Raw genomic sequence first — 25457 nt, 5'->3', positions numbered from 1 at the left:
GAATAGCTTCATCAATCTGGATCTCTAATCTTCCACAGTCAATGGCTGCTTGTGATGCCTACAAATAGTACTGTCTGAGAATAATGTTATGACTACATTCTTTCAAAATGACTGCATTCTCTCACTGATAGTTATTCTTGCAATATGGATTCTTGTCAGATGGACATATTTCCCATTTGCAACTTTCACCAAAATCACTTTTGTATCATAGGACATATGTCTTATTTATCTGACAACAATAAAAATTCAACACTACATAAAAGAAAGCCTGAGCTGACTAACACTCAGACAGGTTGGCCATCGATGATGATGTCAATGATATTTCCTGACATCTTGGTGATTGTTCTTCTGGGAAGATTTTTACCTGCAGTAGCCTCACCTACATAGATGGTCACCTATCTTAGTTTTCCTGAATTTTGTAGCTAGGCAAGCAACTGGTCCCTCTGTATCACTATGAGGAATGGCTGTGGCATCATAGGGAGCAACTTTTATCCAGAGTAGGTGATGAGCTTCATCCCAGAAGTGTGCTATAAGTATCTGCCGTTGACACTTTTCAGCAAAGTAGTTGTCGAAAACTTGCCTTCTTACAATGTGCCCAGGGTGTCCACAGTGAAAACATAGCAGCATCTTGTCCTATGTCCTCCAAATATCTGTAAGCAGATTTGCTACAGATTGTCAACAAATGTTTTCTTCAGTTTCTGGAATCTGACCCAGTTATAAAGCTTATCTTCTTCCTTCTCAAACCACTGCTGGGCTGTCCCATAAATGGAAAACTACACATTCACCTAACACATCTCATCATTCCACTTATTGCATTTGGCAACTTAGTCAAGTCCTTTCATCCATTTGTTGAATCCTGATCAACATTTCTGAAAACACTGATGGGTGCCTGATGTGTAACTGACTTGTTGCGTTTTGGAATTCATTGGTAGCCTGAATATATGGACCCTGGGACTGGTATATTGCTTGTATTCCAGTACCTGCCCATGTAAGCTATGCCTTTTATGTTGCCTAATGGAAGCCATCATAATGCAAATGTTTTACAGTATATGGTACCTACACCAAACAATTTCAAGTTAAAACCACACTAAAATCCAAATCAGAAAGCTGCAATGAAGTCCAAAACAGAAAACACATTTATATGAATACCAACACAAATCCACAATGGAAATGAACACCTGGTTAGAGTGTGTCTATTTTTATATAGACATTAACTATTCCAGTATATACAAACATAAGAAATTTTGAGAACATTCCAGAAATGATAAATATTAAACATCAAATAACTGCTGGGGATCAGTTTTAACATGACAACACAATGCTTATCAGCCAATGATGCTAATCTCTGTATCATACTGCCTGCAGCACAGCTTACAGGAATAACACGATGTCATTGCATTAACATGAGAACACATGGAGGTTGTCTGGTGCAGAGCCCCATGGTCAACAATTTGCCCTGAATGACAGTATCACATGAGCAACTGACCAGATTCCGAATTTATAAGATGCTCATTCCCAGTCTGTGGTGCAAAACAATCTGCCCTTTGTCAAGCTTTTTTACACCACTGGATTTCCCCATTTGAGAGCCATATTGTTGCTAAAAAGATTCGTCATTTGTCTCTGAGTTGGTTATACACTTTTCTCATCACAACACATCTACATTGCCACCTTGTGGCAATCAATCTTGAGGTGGGCGCTAGTCATAATGTTTCGTCTCATGAATGTAAGTATAAACACAAAAATCAGCAGCTTTTGATTGTAATAATGCAGCGATAAATCTCTCTTTTTGTGTGTGTGTGAAAGTTGAGTATCGTACAGCATATTGTTTTCAGCAGCAGTGAACTGTTTTTCATACAATGCAGTTCTAATCATAATGCAAACAGGAAATATTTGGATTAGATACTATTGACTGTAAAATAATGAGAGGGTATAGTCCATTATTGAGTTTATCTCAGCAGAGAGCTGTCTTGCAAACATTGCAATGTATAAATTTAAATTAATGTATCAAATATTGCATCCATTAGTTTTTTACATAAAAATGTTTTGTCACAACATAATGTTCATATACAATCATTTTTACAAAATGTGTAATCATTTAAGACAGCTGCCCAAAAAGTGTAATCATTTAATACAGCTGCCAAAAAGAGAGAGAGAGAGAGAGAGAGAGAGAGAGAGAGAGAACAAGATGAGTATTACTTCTCTCTGTTTTACCATAACTGTTTAACAATAACCAGGTTACTTGCAGTCACGCTCCTTAAAACAATTTTGCATTATTTTCAGAGCCTCCTGTTCCAAAATCAGATGGTATGGTATTTACCAACTGGACATTTCCTTATAGAAAGTGTCTCACAAAAAACATTAGAGATGGCTTCCAGTACAATCCTAAGGATATAGCTACTTTGATGGTTGTGTTCCTCAACCAGTTTTCAAGCACTATATACATTTTGCTTGGTAGCAGCTGTTTCTGAGCATCCAGAATGCGTTTCATCCTCATGAGAATATTTTTGTGACTGGGTCCGCTGTCCCAACATACGACTATAGGACTCAAAGTATATTAATTACCAAATGCATAATAAAATAACTTCAGGAATTAGGTCACACTTAAATACGCTCTGAAATTATGAATAAAATTATCATGCAGTGGGTGTGAGGTACAAAGAGACAGTCTTTCACTATCCACACACTGCAGGAAGTGTTGAACAGGAAGTGCTCTTACAGGGCTGCTCACATAGCACTGCTGCAGGAAATAAGGGTTCTCTGTTTTATACTTCATGTGGATCACAAGTAAAGGATCAGATTAATGTTGAAAAGTGACTAATAATTGTATGAGTAATGTAACTGAAAGTTACATTTCCTTATGAACTTGCTGATATTTATGAAGCTATGACCAGTAACACTGTAAATAGTACATCCCTCAGATAAAAGGATTTAAAGTGTAAGATGCTGTGATAAAAACACAATGCCTGATACTTCACTAATGTATTGTTTAAATCAAAGGCTGTCCATTTCTGTTGCACGTATGGTGTCTGAAAGTTTATTATTCCCTCTTTCCGTCTGGTTGCTACCCATAACTTTCTTCACTGCACAATTTCTAAGCAGTGCACTTGGTGAAAACAATGTGGAGTTGTAGAAAACAGGAAGTATTTAGATTACGCACAATCTATTTTAAAATACCAATAAGTACATTACTGAGTGTCTCTCAGCAGAAAATTGTTATACAACATTGTAGAGTGTAAACCTAAAGTGAAGAAATGATAATTATTTCAGCTTCTTATATTGCATTTATACTTATTGTTAATTTGTTGAGTTAACATAATGGGGTCCTTTGAGATTTTAAACTGTTGACATTTCTGGGGAACTTACACAACATCCTCTTTCAGCTTCTTTGTCACATCACACTGTAAACACATTTTGTCAAGAGGAAGTTCATTCTTGCGAGCTGTCGACTGCATGATGGCTGTCAAAAATGACTGCGGATTGAAAAATCCTGCCAGCCAGACAGATGCTGGTAGCTGGAAACAGAAAAGTCACAACAGGAGTGCGTAAGATGGAAAAAAATTTGAGCATTTATACTACAGTACAACCCCATTTTTACATTTTCCTTCTTTTTACATTCATTTTTGTCCATCCCAACACAGGTCCTATTCTCTAAATAGAAGCTTTCCTGTCATTAATGATTCAGTGTTACAACATTTTAAGTTTTCTTTGATATTTTCACAACTTCTAACATCAATTTTCATTCCCAATATATTCCAAAAATGCATCATAATCCTGGTCAAAGTCAGCCTTGGAAAAAGCAGAAAATGCAAATGGTACGCAAAGTTATTGATCGTGTAACATAGTGTTAGTGCAGTAAACAGGATTTTCATGTTGGCGTGTTGGGTCACGGCTGCTTGTATTATAGGTTTGCAGTGTTTGGAAGGATGGGATAGTATGCTGAGTCACTGCCTTAATGATAATCACGATCTGACGATAGTGACTCCAGTACCAACCTTCCTTCTGCTCACTGTGTTGTATTACAATAGCTTTAATTTAATTTCACAGTCATTTATGTGAATAAACACTGCTTTTGGAGACGGCCATCTCTATATTGGGCTTTTAGGAACTGTTGTTACTTCTGCGTGAAGTGTGCTAATCTGTATTAGGCATGCAGTCTTAGGTTGTTACATCATGATGTCAGATGTAAACATTCCTCCTCAAGATGCTCTGTAACGTGATGACAATTTCTGCCCTCTTCCTCACCCAGGATGTCCCTGAATCGAGTAACTTCCTTGTCAGCAACAAGCTCTAGATTTTGTGCCTACAAGTTAACCAATATTGTGTTACTTACAATAATTTTATATTATTATCAATAATAAGTCTCACATTAGAACATGACTATCATTTTAATGTGGTTTCGCAAAAGAGTAGAGCTAATTGCTGTTACAAAGAAACAAAAACAATTAATTATTTGAGATTTTTTAAAAAAATAGGCAAAATTAAAATTGTTTTAATATCATATTTTGAACAATATAAAGAGAACGGCAGTACAAGTAAGTTATTCATTTTTGCCTATTGTGTTCCCAGTATTTTACACTCTCCTGTTTTGGGTCAGTCTGCTAAAATATGTAAAATGAGGTTTTACTGTATAGTGAGCCAAAATGCAACCTTATATGAAGGGTTTATTTCAATAGTGGTACAAGTCCATTTTTGTTCATTCTGAGATACAGAGTCCTAAAGTTAAAAGAGCACTGAAAAATCTGCAGTTGAGATACCAGAAATATTCCAGTATATATACTTGAATATTTATTATACATATATATATATATATATATATATATATATATATATATATATATATATATATATATATATATATATATATAACAAATATTCAAGTATATACTGGAATATTTCTGGTATCTCAACTGCAGATTTTTCTGCGCTCTTTTAACTTTAGGACTCTGTACCTCAGAATGAACAAAAATGGACTCGTACTACTATTGAAATAAGCCCTTCATATGTGAAAGATGTATAATTCATAAATGATGTGATTCATAGGCATGTTTTCTCATCTTTTGGAAATGCAAGGCGTATGAGTAGTCAGAAAGACATGTGAAGTATTGAAAATTTGCTCTTTGTAACCAAGACAAGTAAAAGTGAAGAGAGAGTGGTCAGGTAAGAAGATTCTGCAACATTAAAACTATTAACTTTTCAGATACCTGAAACTGAAAATAGAAGAAGGAATATCTGGTGGCAAAATATTCCTGAACCACTGTTGTTTTGCTGGTCAGATTTTACTGTTTGCCTCTAGTGCAGATGAACTTCAGAGAAGATGCGGCAATTCACTCTCATAATCAGAGAAACCAGTCATGGATGATGCGAGCTATATGAACAGGTGGCCTAGGTACACAGCATCACCATTGGGGAACAAACATTGTATCATGGGACGGACCTGAGCAGCCAAAATGGTCACATAATCCTTGGCAATTGTGCAGACTTACAGAGTAAACTTGGAGTCCATGGAATACCATGATACAGCTGCCCAGCTCACTGAAACCCCACCATGTTTTACTCTTGGGATGTAAACTCAACAAGAAGTTGGAAATAGTGAACAGTAAGACTCATCCAGCCAAATGACTTTCTCCCATTACTCCATAGTCCAGATTATATAGCTTCAGCACCACATTCTTCTGTTGTGGATGTTTGTTGGAATTTCAGCTCACTCTGCAATTCCCTCCTTCTGGAGCTCCCTTCATGTCTTTTGGTGCTAACATGATTCATTTCTGCTGTGACTTTTGCAACTGGCGTCCTCTTATTTTTTCATCACTATCCTCTTCAATGACCATCCCTCACAAGAACTCAACACACACTTTCATGCGCACTGTCTGACTTAGTGGATGATGCTTCCTGCTATGCAGCATAAATCTTCTATATGGTGCCTCATGAAATGCCAAACACTTCAGCTCCCTTGGTTACAGAAGCACTGATCATATGAGTACTAACAATTTGCCCATATTATACTTCACTTTGCTCTGACATGATGCACTCACAACTACACAGAACCCTGTTCTGACCATGACTGACACCTGCAATGTTTTGAACATATTGCATGGGTACCATCTGTGGTCAAATACAATAGCGCAGGTCAAATACAATAGTGCAACCTGCAGACTTGGTTAGCATCTCCATTTATGTTCAAGCATGCATTTCTCGCAGTGTTCCACATTTTTGTCCAATGCATGAAAATGTCTAAAGGAGACATTTATCCAGCAGTAGATGTCAAATACCTATGATTGATGATGAAGTGAAAATTGCTTATGATAATAACGAGAAAACCAAAGTAAGAAAATCATTTTCACAATTACTTTTATGATACTGCAGGATGTAACTGCAGTAACATCTTCACAAAATGAAGAGAGTCTTTAGAAAACTATATTTTGATTTAATAATGAAGCTAATAGTAACACAGTTGAGATCTTCAGAAAAAATTGACACAGGAATGTTTGCTCACAATGGTCAAAACATATTTGTGCAATGAAGCAATAAAAGTATTCAAACTGAATGAAAAAACAGGTGGTGAGGAAAAATAAATATCTAAGAGATCTGCACTTTGAGATAGATCAGAAGAGTAAGGAAACAGTGTGACTAGGTAATAATATAATTTTTGGAGCTATGAAAGACAGAGAACTGTTCCTTAAATAAAAATACTGCAAAACTCTTTCAGTCAATTTGACATTTTGGAGACAAGACAGCTGTCACAACCACAGATTAAGTAAGAATAATGAGAGGAGTAAATATTAAGCATACCCAAATTAAAAAGATTATGTTCCATTTGGGCTGGGTGGTGATTTATATTTTGTGAAAGGCCCTATATCAAAATTGTGATGAAAAGTATCAACTGTGAAGGGGCAGATGATCATCAATACGGCGAAGCTGGTGTAATTGACATACTTCTGCAAGTGGTGTTGACACAGTAGTCCAATTACCTTCATAGCAGAGCAGGGATTCTCCTAGGTTTTAAAAAATGACATACAGGAAAAACTCCCCAAGGCTCAGTGTTTGTTACAAAATGTAAAAATATAACCATGAAAACGATCAATTATTGACCAAATTATTTAACTGTATAGATAAAAAATCTACTCACCAAGCGGCGGCAAAACACACACATAAAAGACGGTTGTAATTAGCCAGATTTCAGAGCCAGTGGTTCCTTCTTCAGGCAGAAGGGTTGAAAGGAAAGGTAGAGGGGTGAAGGAAAAGAACTGGAGATGTCTAGGAAAAGGGGTAGATTTTGGGGAAGTCACGCAGAACTGCGGTTCGAGGGAGACTTATCGTACGGGATGAGAAGGAAAGACTGATTGTTGGGGACTGCATCGGGTGAGATTTGAAAACCTGAGAGCTTACAGGTGGAAGACAGGGTAATATGCAGACAGAGATTACTGCTTAAATGTCATGCATGAGTTAACAAGAGTGAAAAGCTAAGTGCATTGTACGTAAGAGAGGTGAGAGGGGTGACGGTGAAAAATAGATGGGAAAGACAAAGAAAGATGTAGAAAAATAAAATAGGGTGAAGCAAAAAGTACTTACAGTGAAGAAATGCTGAGATGGAAAAAATTAACGTAAATTAAGGTCCAGTGGGTGGTGAGAACCAAGGACATGTTGTAGTGCTAGTTCCTACTGGTGGAGTTTTGAGAAACTGGTATCTGGGGGATACTCCAGATAGCGCGTGTGGAGAAACAGGTGCCGAAGTCATGAATGTCATGTTGTAGACCATGCTCTGCAACAGGATATTGTGAGTTCCCTTTATAGACCCTTTGCCTATGCCCATTCATCCTAATTGATAATTTGGTGGTGGCCATGCCAATGTAGAAGGCCGAGCAGTGTCTCCCTTTGATAGTATATGTTTTGCCAGTTACAGGGTTGTTACAGGTGGTGGCAGGAGGGTGCGTAGAGCAAGTCTTGCAGTGGGGATGGTCACACGAGTAGGAGCAATAGGGTAGGGAGATGGGTGGAGAAGGAGCATAGGGTCTAACAAGAATATTGTGAAGACTGGGAGAGTGATGGAAAGCTATTCTAGGTGTGGTGGGAAAAATTTCAGACACAATGGATCTCATTTCAGGGCATGCTTTTAGGAAGTCATGGCCCTGTTGAAGTAGCTGTTTAACACATTCCAGAGCAGGATAATACTGAATCACCAATGGTGTGATCCAGTTGTTTTTTGGAGGGATCAGCAGTACAAGGATTAGATGTGACGGCTCAGGAAATCTGCTTTTTAACTAGGCTGATAGGGTAACAACGTGCAGTGAAGGCTAAGGTGAGAATGGTGGTGTATTGCTGCAAAGAGTCTGCATCTGAACAAATACGTTTGCCTCATATGCCAAGGCTGAATGGGAGGGAATGTTTGACATGGAAAGGATGGCAACTGTCAAAATGTAAATATTGTTGTTTGTTGGTAGGTTTAATGTGGATGGAAGTGTGTAGCTGGCCTTCGGTGAGGCTGAGATCAACATCAAGGAAAATGGCATGGGGTTCGGAATAGGATCATGTGAAATTTAATTGGGAGAAAGTATTCAGAGATTCCAGGAATTTTAGCAGGTCAGCAGATCAGAATTTATTCCTAGCGATTAACAGATGTTCTGTGAATATCTTGCTTATTCAGTCTGGAAAACCTTCTTGTTACCAGAAGGAAGCTTTTAATTTACAATTTAATTAATTCAATAAAAACTGCACTACTCATTCATGAGTATGTTTACAATGGCAATCTCTATGAATACCATGATTTAAACCATACACATGTACAGAACTTGAATATAACAGTAATTCCCATGCTTTCTGGAATCACTTTTATATCATTGTTTTTTGTGCCTTAGAGTCTGTTGGAGTTTTAAAGGTTGTTGTTGTTGTGGTCTTCAGTCCTGAGACTGGTTTGATGCAGCTCTCCATGCTACTCTATCCCGTGCAAGCTTCTTCATCTTCCAGTACCTACCACAATCTACATCCTCCTAAATCTGCTTAGTGTATTCATCTCTTGGTCTCCCTCTACGATTTTTACCCTCCACTCTGCCCTCCAATACTAAATTGGTGATCCCTTGATGTCTCAGAACATGTCTTACCAACCGATCCCTTCTTCTAGTCAAGTTGTGCCACAAACTTCTCTTCTCCCCAATCCTATTCAATACTTCCTCATTAGTTATGTGATCTACCCATCTAATCTTCAGCATTCTTCTGTAGCACCACATTTCAAAAGCTTCTATTCTCTTCTTGTCTAAACATTTATCTTCCATGTTTCACTTCCATACATGGCTACACTCCATACAAATACTTTGAGAAACAACTTCCTGACACTTAGATCTATACTCGATGTTAACAAATTTCTCTTCTTCAGAAACGCTTTTCTTGCCATTGCCAGTCTACATTTTATATCCTCTCTACTTCGACCATCATCAGTTACTTTGCTCCTCAAATAGCAAAACTCCTTTACTACTTTAAGTGTCTCATTTCCTAATCTAATTCCCTCAGCATCACCCAACTTAATTCGACTACATTCCATTATCCTCGTTTTGCTTTTGTTGATGTTCATCTTATATCCTCCTTTCAAGACACTATCCATTCTGTACAACTGCTCTTCTAAGTCCTTTTCTGTCTCTGACAGAATTACAATGTCATCGGCGAACCTCAAAGTTTTTATTTCTTCTCCATGGATTTTAATACCTACTCCGAATTTTTCTTTTGTTTCCTTCACTGCTTGCTCAATACACAGATTGAATAACATCAGGGAGAGGCTACAACCCTGTCTCACTCCCTTCCCAACCACTGCTTCCCTTTCATGCCCCTCAACTCTTATAACTGCCATCTGGTTTCTATACAAATTGTAAATAGCCTTTCGCTCCCTGTATTTTACCCCTGCCACCTTCAGAATTTGAAAGAGAGTATTCCAGAGAACATTGTCAAAAGCTTTCTCTAAGTCTACAAGTGCTAGAAACGTAGGTTTGCCCTTCCTTAATCTAGCTTCTAAGATAAGTCGTAGGGTCAGTACTGCCTCACGTGTTCCAACATTTCTACGGAATCCAAACTGATCTTCCCCGAGGTCGGCTTCTACTAGTTTTTCCATTCGTCTGTAAAGAATTCACATTAGTATTTTGCAGCTGTGACTTATTAAACTGATAGTTCGATAATTTTCACATCTGTCAACACCTGCTTTCTTTGGGATTGGAATTACACTCCTGGAAATGGAAAAAAGAACACATTGACACCGGTGTGTCAGACCCACCATTCTTGCTCCGGACACTGCGAGAGGGCTGTACAAGCAATGATCACACGCACGGCACAGCGAACACACCAGGAACCGCGGTGTTGGCCGTCGAATGGCGCTAGCTGCGCAGCATTTGTGCACCGCCGCCGTCAGTGTCAGCCAGTTTGCCGTGGCATACGGAGCTCCATCGCAGTCTTTAACACTGGTACCATGCCGCGACAGCGTGGACGTGAACCGTATGTGCAGTTGACGGACTTGGAGCGAGGGCGTATAGTGGGCATGCGGGAGGCCGGGTGGACGTACCGCCGAATTGCTCAACACGTGGGGCATGAGGTCTCCACAGTACATCGATGTTGTCACCAGTGGTCGGCGAAAGGTGCACGTGCCCGTCGACCTGGGACCGGACCGCAGCGACGCACGGATGCACGCCAAGACCGTAGGATCCTACGCAGTGCCGTAGGGGACCACACCACCACTTCCCAGCAAATTAGGGACACTGTTGCTCCTGGGGTATTGGCGAGGACCATTCGCAACCGTCTCCATGAAGCTGGGCTACGGTCCCGCACACCGTTAGGCCGTCTTCCGCTCACGCCCCAACATCGTGCAGCCCGCCTCCAGTGGTGTCGCGACAGGCGTGAATGGAGGTACGAATGGAGACGTGTCGTCTTCAGCGATGAGAGTCGCTTCTGCCTTGGTGCCAATGACGGTCGTATGCATGTTTGGCGCCGTGCAGGTGAGCGCCACAATCAGGACTGCATACGACCGAGGCACACAGGGCCAACACCCGGCATCATGGTGTGGGGAGCGATCTCCTACACTGGCCGTACACCACTGGTGATCGTCGAGGGGACACTGAGTAGTGCACGGTACATCCAAACCGTCATCGAACCCATCGTTCTACCATTCCTAGACCGGCAAGGGAACTTGCTGTTCCAACAGGACAATGCACGTCCGCATGTATCCCGTGCCACCCAACATGCTCTAGAAGGTGTAAGGCAACTACCCTGGCCAGCAAGATCTCCGGATCTGTCCCCCATTGAGCATTTTTGGGACTGGATGAAGCGTCGTCTCACGCGGTCTGCACGTCCAGCACGAACGCTGGTCCAACTGAGGCGCCAGGTGGAAATGGCATGGCAAGCCGTTCCACAGGACTACATCCAGCATCTCTACGATCGTCTCCATGGGAGAATAGCAGCCTGCATTGCTGCGAAAGGTGGATATACACTGTACTAGTGCCGACATTGTGCATGCTCTGTTGCCTGTGTCTATGTGCCTGTGGTTCTGTCAGTGTGATCATGTGATGTATCTGACCCCAGGAATGTGTCAATAAAGTTTCCCTTCCTGGGACAATGAATTCACGGTGTTCTTATTTCAATTTCCAGGAGTGTATTATATTCTTCTTGAAGTCTGAGGGTATTTCGCCTGTTTCATACATCTTGCTCACCAGATGGTAGAGTTTTGTCAGGACTGGCTCTCCCAAGGCTGTCAGTAGTTCTAATGGAATGTTGTCCACTCTGGGGGCCTTGTTTTGACTCAGGTCTTTCAGTGCTCTGTCAAACTCTTCACGCAGTATCATATCTCCCATTTCATCTTCATCTACATCCTCAAGTAAATCGCCCTTGAATAGACCCCCTATATACTCCTTCCACCTTTCTGCTTTCCCTTCTTTGCTTCGAACTGGGTTTCCATCTGAGCTCTTGACGTTCATGCAAGTGGTTCTCTTATCTCCAAAGGTCTCTCTAATTTTCTTGTAGGCAGTATCTATCTTACCCCTAGTGATACTCGCTTCTACATCCTTACATTTGTCCTCTAGCCATTCCTGCTTAGCAATTTTGCATTTCCTATCGATCTCATTTTTGAGACATTTGTATACCTTTTTGCCTGCTTCACTTACTGCATTTTTATATTTTCTCCTTTCATCAATTAAATTCAATATATCTTCTGTTACCCAAGGTTTTCTACTATCCCTCGTCTTTTTACCTACTTGATCCTCTGCTGCCTTCACTACTTCATCCCTCAGAGCTACCCATTCTTCTTCTACTGTATTTCTTTCCCCCATTCCTGTCAATTGTTCCCTTATGCTCGTCCTGAAACTCTGTGCAACCTCTGGTTTAGTCAGTTTACCCAGGTCCCATCTCCTTAAATTCCCACCTTTTTGCAGTTTCTGCAGTTTTAACCTACAGATCATAACCAATAGATTGTGGTTAGAGTCCACATCTGCTCCTGGAAATGTCTTACAATTTAAAACCAGGTTCCTAAATCTCTGATGATGATGATGATGTTTGGTTTGTGGGGCACTCAACGGCGTGGTTATCAGTGCCCGTACAATTACCCAATCATTGTTCAGTCCAATTCCGCCACTTTCCTGGATGATGATGAAATGATGAGGACAACACAAACACCCAGTCATCTCGAGGCAGGTGAAAATCCCTGACCCCGCCGGGAATCGAACCCCGGACCCCGTGCTCGGGAAGCGAGAACGCTACCGCGAGACCACGAGCGGCGGACTCCTAAATCTCTGTCTTACCATTATATAATCTATCTGATACCTTTTAGTATCTCCAGGATTCTTGCATGTATACAACCTTCTTTTATGATTCTTGAACCAAGTGTTAGCTATGATTAACTCATGCTCTGTGCAAAATTCTACCAGGCGGCCTCCTCTTTCATTTCTTAGCCCCAATCCTTATTCACCTACTACATTTCCTTCTCTCCCTTTTCCTATTACCAAATTTCAGTCACCCATGACTATTAAATTTTCATCACCCTTCACTATCTGAATAATTTCTTTTATTTCATCATACATTTCTTCAATTTCTTCGTCATCTGCAGAGCTAGTTGGCATATAAACTTGTATTACTGTAGTAGGCGTGGGGTTCATATCTATCTTTGCCACAATAATGCGTTCACTATGCTGTTTGTAGTAGTTTACCCGCATTCCTATTTTCCTATTCATTATTAAACCTACTCCTGCATTACCCCTATTTTATTTTGTGTTTATAACCCTGTAGTCACCTGACCAGAAGTCTTGTTCCTCCTGCCACCGAACTTCACTAATTCCCACTATATCTAACTTTAACCTATCCATTTCCCTTTTTAAATTTTCTAACCTACCTGCCCGATTAAGGGATCTGACATTCCACGCTCCGATCCGTAGAACGCCAGTTTTCTTTCTCCTGATAACGACATCCTCTCGAGTAGTCCCCGCCCAGAGATCCGAATGGGGGACTATTTAACCTCCGAAATATTTTACCCAAGAGGACGCCATCATCATTTAACCATACAGTAAAGCTGCATGCCCTCGGGAAAAATTACGGCCATAGTTTCCGCTTGCTTTCAGCCGTTCGCAGAACCAGCACAGCAAGGCCGTTTTGGTTAGTATTACAAGGCCAGATCAGTCAATCATCCAGACTGTTGCCCTTGCAACTACTGAAAAGGCTGCTGCCCCTCGTCAGGAACCACATGTTTTTCTGGCTTCTCAACAGATACCCCTCCATTGTGGTTCCACCTACGGTACGGCTATCTGTATTGCCGAGGCACGCAAGCCTCCCAACCAAAGGCAAAGTCCATGGTTCATGGGGGGGAGTTCACAGCAAATGAATAAGTCTCTATAATCTCCTATTTCTGAATTACATTTTCTTCCATATTTTGGGCACTATACGGTACTTCCATCCACTGTTTGTTTCATATTAAGAATAACAAAATTTTTAATACTTACCACAAAATCTGTGGCCCATGTTTCAAGCTCACGTAAGCGAAGCAGAAGATCAGCAAACCAGGCAGTAAGACCTAGTAGGGAAGGATATGCTCTCTGGGCCCACACAGCTGGTACCTACACAAAATTGATGATACTGTCACACATAATTAGACACGCACTGCAAAAATTGTTTGAAAAAGCGTAGGTTCCTGTAGAAAAACTTCGTGATTTCAAGCACAACTGTACCTCTTAGTGAGATGGTGGAATGCTACTTTTCCAGAGTTTATATTTTGCAGGCTGACTCAGATCTGAGCTGGGGCTAACTAACACTACTACAACTTGTATGTACCACTTTCACCACAAGCTTACTTGAAGTAAGTATATGAGGTAAAAAGTGGATGGGCGAGAAAAATGCACCCATGGAAAGAAACTTTCATAGTTGAAGGAAAAGCCAAGGGATGCAAGTTACACAAGAAAAGGAAAGCAGACAAATGTCAAAACATACAAAGAGTGGGAAAACCAGAAAAAGGGGGGGGGGGGGAGAGGGGGGAGATATGTAGAAATGGTGGGAAAAGAAAGCTACAGAGAGCTGAAAAGTGGAAATAATGAACCTTCTAGAGCAATTTTAGTACTAGTGAATAAGTGAGTACCAACTGCGGTTGGGATGAGGAATCTGGGCTGGGGGGTCTCAGTTCCAGGTACATCCTGGAAGATGTTCCGCAGTTTGATAAATGGTTGTCAGTACTGCGGCTGATAGATTTGTGAAGGTCAAATGATCTACACACATCAAAAAAAGTTTTGTATCACCCCGGTTCCCAGAACTCCTGAAGACAGATGTTGACTGTGGATATTGTATCCAGACACAGTCCCTTTGACTGTTCAGAGATGTCACTAAACCCGCCCAAAGATGTAGATAACCATGAATGAGCAGCAACTATTAGATGGAGGGGGTCTGACAGCTGATCAATTCCAGTCATTTCATCAGGAAAGAGGTACATGGCTCGTGTTGTCTGTAATTCAACAATGCCTAAATGGTCAACACAGTTGTTCAATCGCATCCACACTGTTACTTAGTGCCAGGAAGGACTCTCAACAAGGGAAGTGTCCAGGCATCTCGGAGTGAACCAAACTGATGTTGTTTGGACATGGAGGAGATACAGAGAGACAGGGACTGTCGATGACATGCCTTACTCAGGCCTCCCAAGGGGTACTACTGCAGTGGATGATCACTACCTGTGGATTATGGCTTGGAGGAACCCTGACAGCAATGCCACCATGTTGGATAATGCTTTTCGTGCAGCCACAGGACATTGTGTTCGACTCAAGCTGTACGCAATAGGGTGCATGATGCGCAACTTCATTCCCAATGTCCATGGTGAGGTCCATCTTTGCAACCATGACACCATGCAGTGCAGTACAGATGGGCCCAACAACATGCCAAATGGACCGCTCAGGATTGGCATATCATTCTCTTTACTGAAGAGTGTCGCATATGCCTTCAACCAGACAATCGTCGGAGAAGTGTTTGGAGGCAACCCGGTCAGGCTGAATGCCTTAGACACACTGTCCAACAAGTGCAGCAAGGTGGAGGTTCCTTGCCGTTTTGGGGTGGCATTACCTGGGGCGGACATATGCCGCTGGTGGTCATGGAAGGCGTTGTAATGGCTGTATGATACGTTAATGCCATCCTCCGACCGATAGTGCAACCATATCAGCAGCATACTCACAAGGCATTCATCTTCATGGATGACAATTCGCATCCCCATCATGTACATCTTGTCAATGACTTCCTTCTGGATAATGACATCACTCGACTAGAGTGGCCAGCATGTTCTCCAGACATGAACCCTATCAAACATTCCTGGGATAGATTGAAAAGGGCTGTTTATGGATGATGTGACAGACCACTCTGAGAGATCTATGCCGAATCACCATTGAGGACTGGGACAATCTGGACCAACAGTGCCTTGATGAACTTGTGGAAGTATGCCACGATGAATACAGGCATACATCAATGCAAGAGGATGTGCTACTGGGTATTAGAGGGACCGGTGTGTACAGCAATCTGGACCAGCACTTCTGAAGGTGGTACAATATGCAATATGTGGTTTTCATGAGCAATAAAAAGGGCGGAAATGATGTTTATGTTGCTCTATTCCAATTTTCTGTACAGGTTCTGGAACTCTTGGAACCGAGGTGATGCAAAACTTTTTTTGATGTGTGTAGATTATATGAGCCCATGACAGGTTGATTAGTGTTTGATAACTTTTTGAGAGTTGTATGGCTGGAATGAGTAGTATCACTTGTTTTACACAGGAACTTCTCAAAAAAGATTTTACTTTATTAATTTATTACAATTACATATTTTGCACAGCATGTTTGTGTAAGGATATAGTCTCAAATAATTTCCATCCTTCATAGCTATTTCAAACCATTTACTCTTAAATATAAATTGGAATTTAGACAAAATAGTTCTTTGTAAGTTATGTATTTAACAGTCTCTCACCACCTAACATATTTTCCTCCGGTTCTCAGGAAATAAGGTTGCCAAATCCAGATCTTGTTTACACTCAAAGTGGAAAAAAATTATCATATTTAAAATTCAATGCATATGCAACATTATCATGTTCAAAATTCAATAAACATAAAATTCAAACATGTAAGAACAATTTTTAACAAAAGTTACTTTTATATGAATCTTGTAGGGTAGTTCTTGTAGAATGTAAATACTTTTGGATTAAAGGAGATCATTCACCCGAAATCAGAAGCACTGAGTTGTCGATAAGCATACTGGCTGGCATGAGTGTAGCTATTGGTGGGAAGCAGCACATACTGAAGGTGACATGGGAACATGAATTGGGAGGGGGTGACAGGACACAGGAAGTGGAAACTGTTGGGTGAAGGGTGTGGGGACAGTGGGTTATCTGAGATTGAGGCCAAGGAGATAATAGAAGTGGAGGATGTGTTGTAAGAATAACTCCCACCTGCATAGTTCAAAGAAGCTAGTGGTGAGGGAAGGATCCAGATGATTCGGCTGAAAGCTGTCAGTCACACGTGTCTCATTAACAACTTTCACAACATATGAAGCATAACATAGCTTTAATATGGAATCTAACACCACTTTTATCTTCTGAATATTTTAGAGTTATACCATAAGAAGATAATGTGGTTGTATTAACTTTTATTATGTGTATGGAAAAAAGATCTTACCTGATCTAAGAAAAGTGCATTCTCCAATTCTTCCATGACAAATGTTATTGTCAGTTCACCCTGCAAATTGCATAAGATCATTACCATAAGGCCACTGTTGGAAATATTTGATAGTCTATTTTAGAAAAACTATAGCAGAAATGGTTATTCAAGAAGTTTGGGTACGCTAGTTACTGATAGATCTACGACACCGTGCTCACATGTTGGTTTCCTAGGTAATTGCTCCAGGTAAATTTCAGAAAATACATTTACAGTAATCTCCAGATAGAAATATCAACAATGTAGTAAAAGATAGATTGCTACTTTCCATAAAGATGACACATTAAGTTGCAAACAAACACAATTAAAAGACACTTAGATATGTTTAAGTATGTTTTAAATGTGTCTGTCTATAACTGAACATGTTATCTTTATGGTAAGTAGCAATCTTATATTTTTCTACATCATTGATATTTACAATAATCTCACATTAATCCTTGCTTCAGTCTTGAGACTCTCCCATTAAAATCTCTGCCTACTGGTCAAGATAATTACACCAGGTTTCTCTAAAGAGTTTCACCACTACAACATCTGAGGTAGAAGTTCAATAGAACCTTCAGATTACCATGTTTTACCCACCTTTGAAGCTTAACTTCATGTAGATTCTTTTGCATTTGGAATCTGTAATGACCAAGCTCCTTATGACAATAAATACATCACCACCATTAGTGTAGAGCCTATCTTTGTGATAAATATTTCAATTGGAATATAAGATTTTGTCACTGTTTGATTCTGGTTTCACTCAGCTTCTTTTTCTTAGTACTATGCATGTACTGGTGCTGTTAATAAGTGAGACTAATTCTGGAACCCTACCATGGACACTCCTCCTGTTAACTTATACCACATTAATAATGTATTTTGTTTTTATTAATCAGCAAGGATGTACATTATCTGAAATTAATATAGCTGGTATATCACCTTCGCTCATCGTAGCATGTAATTGATCACCAAGTATATAAAGACAGGCTTATAACTTAAAAATCCCTCATGTGCATGTCATACATACTGTGCTTACTCTGTGGTGTGTACACTTGACGTATGGAAGATGGCCCTAATTTTTCACTCAACACTGGAGGTCAGAAATCTGCATCTAAGATTGATGCAGAACCATATGATCCTCCTGTTTAAGCCCTCGACTTGGCTCCAAACCAGAAGTTCTGTAAACAAGGCTGCAAATGATGAACCATACCTGCATCCACATGTGAGCCTAATTGTCTTCAGAAATTCAACAAGCTATCTAAAGGAATTGAAGAAGGCTTCAAACTAAGGCAGGTGTTACTTTTGTTGATATAAGCTTAAAACTTGCAGCCAGATTTACCCTATGCACTCAGTATCCATTGTCAGAGTCTCCTCATCATCTCATATTTGATGACCTGTCAAACATACTGACTGTGCCCTGGCCACCCTTCCCAAGTTGTCAGCTATGTTCTTGCAAGACACAATTAACCAACCAACTTTGGATGCCCAAATTATCAACATACCCAGATTCTCTATCAGGGAATTCTCCTTACATCCAAAAACGAGCTGAGTTTTTATCAATTTTCCACACTGCAGAACTGCATACATGATATACTGTACTAACCCAAGAAATTGAAACTAACTGAAAAAATTTAGGACTGCAATAACCATAGATTATCCTACATACCTTTTGTACTACAAATGACGCAGAGAAGCTACATTACTAATATCACAATATATAAACAATGAAAAAAAAAAGAAAGAAACGAAACTCTTCCACAAAAACAAAAGTATAATCTGCTACAGACGCAATGACACTGCGCACACAGACAGAAAATCAAATATCAGTGACAGTGTACAGCTCTACAACGTTCAGACTACACAGTCAAAATTTTGGAAACTGACTTACATTCTAAGAATTTCTATCATCCTCAGAAATCACTTCAAGCTGTACCTATTGGTCCTAAATTACTGACTCACAGTACATGATTTCTTTAAAAAGTACAGTTCTGTCTAGTACAAAAATATTTGCACATGCTAGTGGTGGAAGACTGAGCAACTGAGAAGTTCACAGTTCCAAAATCTTATTGCAAATACTGAGAATAGCTGCCGTGTAGTAAGTTATCAGAACCAAGAACAAGAACACCTGTTTCTTGCTTGGGATTATCACATGCCAGTAGAATACAAGTTCAGAACCAGAAAAATATTCGTAAATGTTCACAGCATTATAGGTGTTACAAAGAGTTTGGCATTGGATTCGGATTACTTCTTTTTGCATAAACACAACCCATAAAATGTCATCATGAAAATCATGAGGGAATGAAATATTTTGAAAATAGGTTCTAATGAAATTATTATGGACACACTGACTGTAAGGTACAGAACTGATGTGCAGCAAGAAAAAATTGCAATTCCTTGATTTCCAGTACGATCCTAGACTTAAGTTTTCTAAAATTATTTCATCTATAATGCAATAGTTCAAATCATGGGTTAATTTCATTACAAATCAATGAGAATAAAATGGAAATTCAACATTAGCATTAATTCTAATGGTGTCATCAATAAATTGCATCACAGTTTAGGAGGAGAGGAAATGATGGTGTAGGGATCAGGACAGGAGGGTTGAGGGACACAGCAACGCAGCAAGGCTGGGAGGGGGGCAAGGGGGTCTATCATGCCCCAGACACCACTTGCAGAGGGGTGCCAAATGCTCTCCAAGATTAACAAGATTTTTCAGAAAATATATTATTATTTAAGTAAATTCTATATATTATACATGTTTTTCTGGACAGGGGGGTGGGCGCAATAAAGTGAAGTGTTACACGCAAGGTGCCAGTGGGATGGGGACGAGCACAAATAAAGTGTTGTGCCCTGGCTCCCAGTTATGTTCACTATGCCACTGGGATGAGGAATGTAGTAGTTTATGTGACGAGGCATAATGAGAGGGGCAGTGTGACTGTTAAAATGTGATCCCACCAATCTGTATAAAATATTTTCTATGCCTTATTCCTCCATCTTCAAATATCACTTGTCCCTGATGGAGAATAATTACCTTTGGTAAGCTGCATACAATACTGCCACAGCCTTGCTTTTACAGCACACATGGAAAAAATTCTTTCTTCTGGCCCACTTTCATTTCAAAAGGTGCACTGTTTTGGAATAGTTTATGCAGTGTGGAATAATTTTTGTTAATGTGGTGTACCATAGCTGCAAAATGTTTCATGACAGATCTATTTATATTGCTACACCATCACCACCCAAGTAAAGACCAAAAATGGCAACAGCTCAATAAAGTTTTTAACAGATTGTTTTTTGTTATGCTCACAAATGATGAGGCACAGTAGTTGCAGCTAAACTGGTAGATCACATTGCTGCTTTCACAGATGGCCTTGTCTTTGATATGGATGGAGAGGACTGTGATAGAATATGAGTAGATCATAGTGAGAGGATGTACAGGACAAGCCTTGGATTGAGAACTATTGTTGGAATATAAGCTACTGGGTAAGGTGCTGGGAGCAGAGTAATAGGGATGGGCAAGGAGAGATGAGCATAGATTGGGTGGATAGCGGAATACCACTGTGGGAGGTGTGGGGAGGATAGTAGGGATGATATATCTCTAATTATGGTATGACGAGATGTTGTCAAAAACTTGGTATAGAATGTGATTCCGTTGTTCCAGTAATTGACCTCCACCTCAAGGATGGCTACATCAGTGTCTCCAACCACATCAAATAAACCAACCACCTACAACATCTCCAATTCAACATCTGCCACAAAATCCACACCGAGAAGACCCTTCTATACAGCCTAGCCACCCATGGTTATCTTATTAGCACTGATGAGCAGTCCCTCTCGAAATAAGGCAAGAGTCTCACCAGGGTGCTCAAGACCAAAATTACCATCCCCACCTAGTCCAGAAACAGATCTCTTATGCCGTGTCTTTCCCAGCACCTGTCATCCCCACATGTCTGGCCACATAGGAGCAACCCCATCATGACTCAGTACCACCCAGGTCTAGAGCAACTTGATACCATTTTCGGTCAGGGTTTTGACTATCTCTCATCATGCATGAAATGAAAAATATCCTCTGCACACCTCCCCCACCGTTATTCTGCTACCCACCCAGCCACACAATATCCTTATCAATCCCTATTCCGTCGCTGCTCTCACAGCCTTGCCCCTCCGCTCATACCCCTGCAATAGATCTAGTGCCAGATCTGTTCCATATATACTCCCATTAACACCTATTTAAGTCATGTAACAGGTGTCTCCTAACACATCAAAGGCGGATTCACCTATGAAAGCAGCCATGTGCTCTACCAGATTATCTGCAACCCTGTGCCATATTCTATTTGGGTATGACAACTAACAAGCTGTCTGACCAAGAGAATGTTCATTGGCAAACTGAAGCCGAGAGGTAGCTGGAGCAGCCAAATGCTGAGTACACTTCCCTGATCCCACTCCTGTCCTACATGTTTTCCTGCACCTGCATAGTCCTTGTATAAGTATATAAGGAAAAGCCCCAACACGCCATGATAAAAGTTAAAAACCAATAACAATAAACACTAGCGTGACCACTGTAAGCATAGGCAAAGATGTATTTGGTTACGCCGGAAGACAAATGACAAATGATAGAAAACTTTGTTCAATTTTTTTGTCAGTCATTTAATAGACACTGTCTTTAGTCCTTGTAGGGAGAACACATATTTTTGTGAGAAGTGTGTAGTAGAATTTGTGATACCTAAATAATAATTTATGAAAATATGAAGTGTGAGGATTCTTATTAGTGCAAAACCATGAAAGTTTTTATTTTCTTCCACACATTATGCTAACATCATGTCACTGTAGTTGCCTGCATCTGAAGAGCAACTACGATAAAAATCAGTATTGTATTCACGGTCAAAAATGAGAAGTACTTATGGCGGAAGAAGAAGCATATAACTAAATTACGTAAATCTCAATGGCATAGAGATTGCTAAAATTGACGTAAATTCATGCTACTGCTGACTTACAATTTACAAGATTTGTAAATTAAGACTGCAAGACAATTAATTCACTTCAAAATTTATAAAAATAAAATTTGATAATATTATAATTAATTCAATTAATTATTATTTTTATATATATTTGCACACCCTTTACGTTTCTCTACTCCTCTCCTCTCCTTTCTCCCCCCCTCCCCCTAACCATCCCTCTTCCGCAAAACCACCCAATGCTCAACGTAATGGCCCTGTCCTGTCCCCACCATGTCCCATACTCTTACAGGGCACTAACACCTTCCCCCTCCATTCCCTGCTTTACTATCCCTCCCAGCCCCACACCTTCTTTTTACTCCCACTCCTACAAAGATCACTGCTCACTTCACACACTGTTACTGTCGGGCTTTAGATGACAGTGACAATGTATGTGTGAGTTGTGCTTGTGTGGATGTGTGTGAGTTTTGTTGTCTATGTTTGATGAAACACTTGGTCAAACAGCTGAATGACATCTAACAGTCTTTTTCATTGTGCCTATCTGCCATTCAGCAACTTATCTATGTTATAAGTAGCTGTCTATCCTTTCAAGTTATTGCTTTTCTTATATAGTGTGTTTTAGAAAGGATGACACAACTCTGTAATGTTATATTTATACAGCAACTTATTCCCAAATAAACAAACTAATTCCTGTTGAAATTGCCAAGGATTAGAGTTTAAAATGTCTGCTTTTAGACAACATAATTGACACGCTGTTTGAGCTTTGTTTTTGGAACATGTGGTTGCATTCTTTTGGTTTTTGGAAGAAAAACTCTTTTCAAAACTTTTCGGTACATTTTTTTTTTCTAAAATTTCAGGAACAGTGTCATGAACCATTTAACACTTCAAAAAATACACAGACGACTTCATAATAGTTTTTTCATTTCAATGAGCTCCAATAAAACTAGTACATTTATTACACACTGCATATTTCTCAAATTATTTACCATGTTTTTAAAACATATAAGTTTACTACTGTTAATGTAAACAATACCTTTTACCTCTGTTCAGACTGGTATCAAAGTAAGTGTGCCAAAGAGAAAATTTCACATTATACTGCCTTTCTGTATATTAAAGATCACCTGCAGGACATAGTTATCACTGCGACGGCATGTGGGTATTTGTATGCTAGAAACATTGTATACTTAGGCTACACATCAAACTGCATTTGTTCCTGCTTCAGGTGTGTGAATCTGATCCTTTGTGGCTTTTAAGGACCACCTTCCATTCATTGAATATACTGACCCTGCCCACCACTATATCATAAATTCACGCACCATCCAACAAGAATGTATGAACTGACCAAAATTTCTGAGCTGGAACAGGTACAGTGTAACGTCACTTAATGAGTACCTCCCATAATGCAAAATTTGAATAATGAGCAAAACAAATTGAAAAAACGTGCCTCGCTTAGCGAGCAATGTTTTGATTAATGAGTGACAATGATTTAGTGCGATGTCTCCAGTTGTTCGCGCCCAGAGTGAGAAACTTTTAACAATATGAACACCTTTCATTGTCACCAGTGGCATATGAACAATGTCTTTAGTATGTACTGCAGTATGGGTTTAGCACTCTTTCTACTACCATCTTAGTGCAGCTTATGATCACACATTTTCTAAACTTGTGTTCACACAGTGTTTTTTGTATGCAAATTTAAATAACCTTCATAGAAATGTCCCTGAATGTAGAGCCGCAAGAAGATGACCATAAGAGAAAGAAAATTACCTTAGAAATGAAGAAATGCAGAATCATTGAAAAATGTGAACTTGGTGTGAGCATTGCTGATTCAGAAAGCACATACAATTGGCCTACCTCAACTATTTGCACTATCCTCAATACCAAGGATGAGATTAAGGAAACAGATGCTTCAAAGAGAGTGACAAGAGTATCTAAACAACGGTTTCATATTCTGGATGATATTGAAAGATTGCTCCTTATGTGGATAAACGAAAAGCTATTTTAACGTGCCTCTATTAATGAGAACATCAATTGTGAGAAGGTAAGAATGATTTTCTCCAACCTTGGTAAGAAGACACCATGATCATCAGTGCCGAAAGAAGTGTTTCAGGGAGGCTATGGGTGGTTCACGAAGTTTAAGAGAAGAACCAGCATCCACATCATTGTGAGGCATGGTAAAGCAGCCAGCTCTGCCACAAAAGCAGCAAAGTACTTCATCAGCAACTTCAAGATACTCATAGATTCTAGGGGTTTTCTGCCACAACAGGTTTTTCATTGTGTCAAGGCAAGTCTATTCTAGAAAAAGATGCTGAAGCATACCTTTATAACAGTAGAGGAGAATGCATTGCCCAGTCACAAGCCAATGAAAGACTGTCTCACACTGTCATTCTGTGCCGATGTAAGTGGTGATTTGAAAATTAAACCACTGCTTTTTTTACTGTTCAAAAACTCCACGAGCCTTCAAGAAATTAAGTCCAGAAGAGAAGGGTAAATGTGATGTATAGGCTCAACAACAAGACTTGGATGACATGTGATGGTTTTTGTGATTGGATCAATGAAGTGTTTGCTCCTTCAGTGAAAAAATATTTGTTTGAGATGAATCTGCCACTCCATGTCTTGCTTGTTATGCTCCTGTCCATTTTCCAGGTCTACAAAAACACCTCCTTGAAGAGTTTCAATTCATCAAGATCCAATGTGTGCCTCCCAAAACCACTTCGTTACTCCAGACTATGAACCAGCAGATTATTTCCAACTTTAAGAAGCTCTACACTACAGCACTCTTCGAGCATTGCTTTGAGTTGACTGAAGCTACCAATCTCACTCTAAGAGAGTTTTGGAAATATCACTTCAACATTGTTGCCTGCATCAAGATGATCGAAAAGGCATGGGAATGGGTTACCAAGAGAAATCTCACTTCTGCTTGGAGAAACTTTGGCCAGAGTGCATTGTCAAAAGTGACACTGTGTCATTTGAGTCAGTACCTATGGAGCCTGTGGTCAACAAGTTTGTGTCTTTGGCCAAGAGCGTAGGAGTAGAAGTGGATAACAATGATATCGATGAGCTTGTGGAAGATCACAGCCTAGAAATAACCAGCAAAGAGCTTATGAAGTTGTGATGTGTTTCACAGCAGGAAGTTATGGAGAGGAGTTCTTCAGAGGAGGAGGAGGAGAAGGAGGAGGAGGAGACAGTAAGAGCAAAACAGCAATCTTCTGGCACAATAAGAGAAATCCTGAATACATGGAAACTGGTGGCATCCTACACTGAATATCATCACCACAATAAAGCAGTGGCTACATGTGTTACAAATTTATTTGACAATTATGCTGTGTTGCATTTTCACCAAGTGTTG

General features: G+C 40.0%; 1 protein-coding gene across 1 annotated transcript in view; it reads right to left on the bottom strand.

The window, feature by feature from the left end:
* Positions 1 to 25457, bottom strand: part of LOC126176568 (dynein beta chain, ciliary) — a 790269-nt gene that overhangs the window by 8362 nt on the left and 756450 nt on the right. The window contains exons 79-81 of the mRNA XM_049923728.1: positions 17142 to 17201; positions 13953 to 14066; positions 3364 to 3512 (exon numbers count right to left, since the gene is read on the bottom strand). Of these exons, the coding sequence (XP_049779685.1) occupies positions 3364 to 3512; positions 13953 to 14066; positions 17142 to 17201 (323 nt within the window). The remainder of the gene's footprint in view (positions 1 to 3363; positions 3513 to 13952; positions 14067 to 17141; positions 17202 to 25457) is intronic.

The sequence above is a fragment of the Schistocerca cancellata genome, chromosome 3, assembly GCF_023864275.1.
Source record: "Schistocerca cancellata isolate TAMUIC-IGC-003103 chromosome 3, iqSchCanc2.1, whole genome shotgun sequence".
Lineage (NCBI taxonomy): Eukaryota > Metazoa > Arthropoda > Insecta > Orthoptera > Acrididae > Schistocerca > Schistocerca cancellata.
This window is presented reverse-complemented; position numbering and strand designations above follow the sequence as displayed.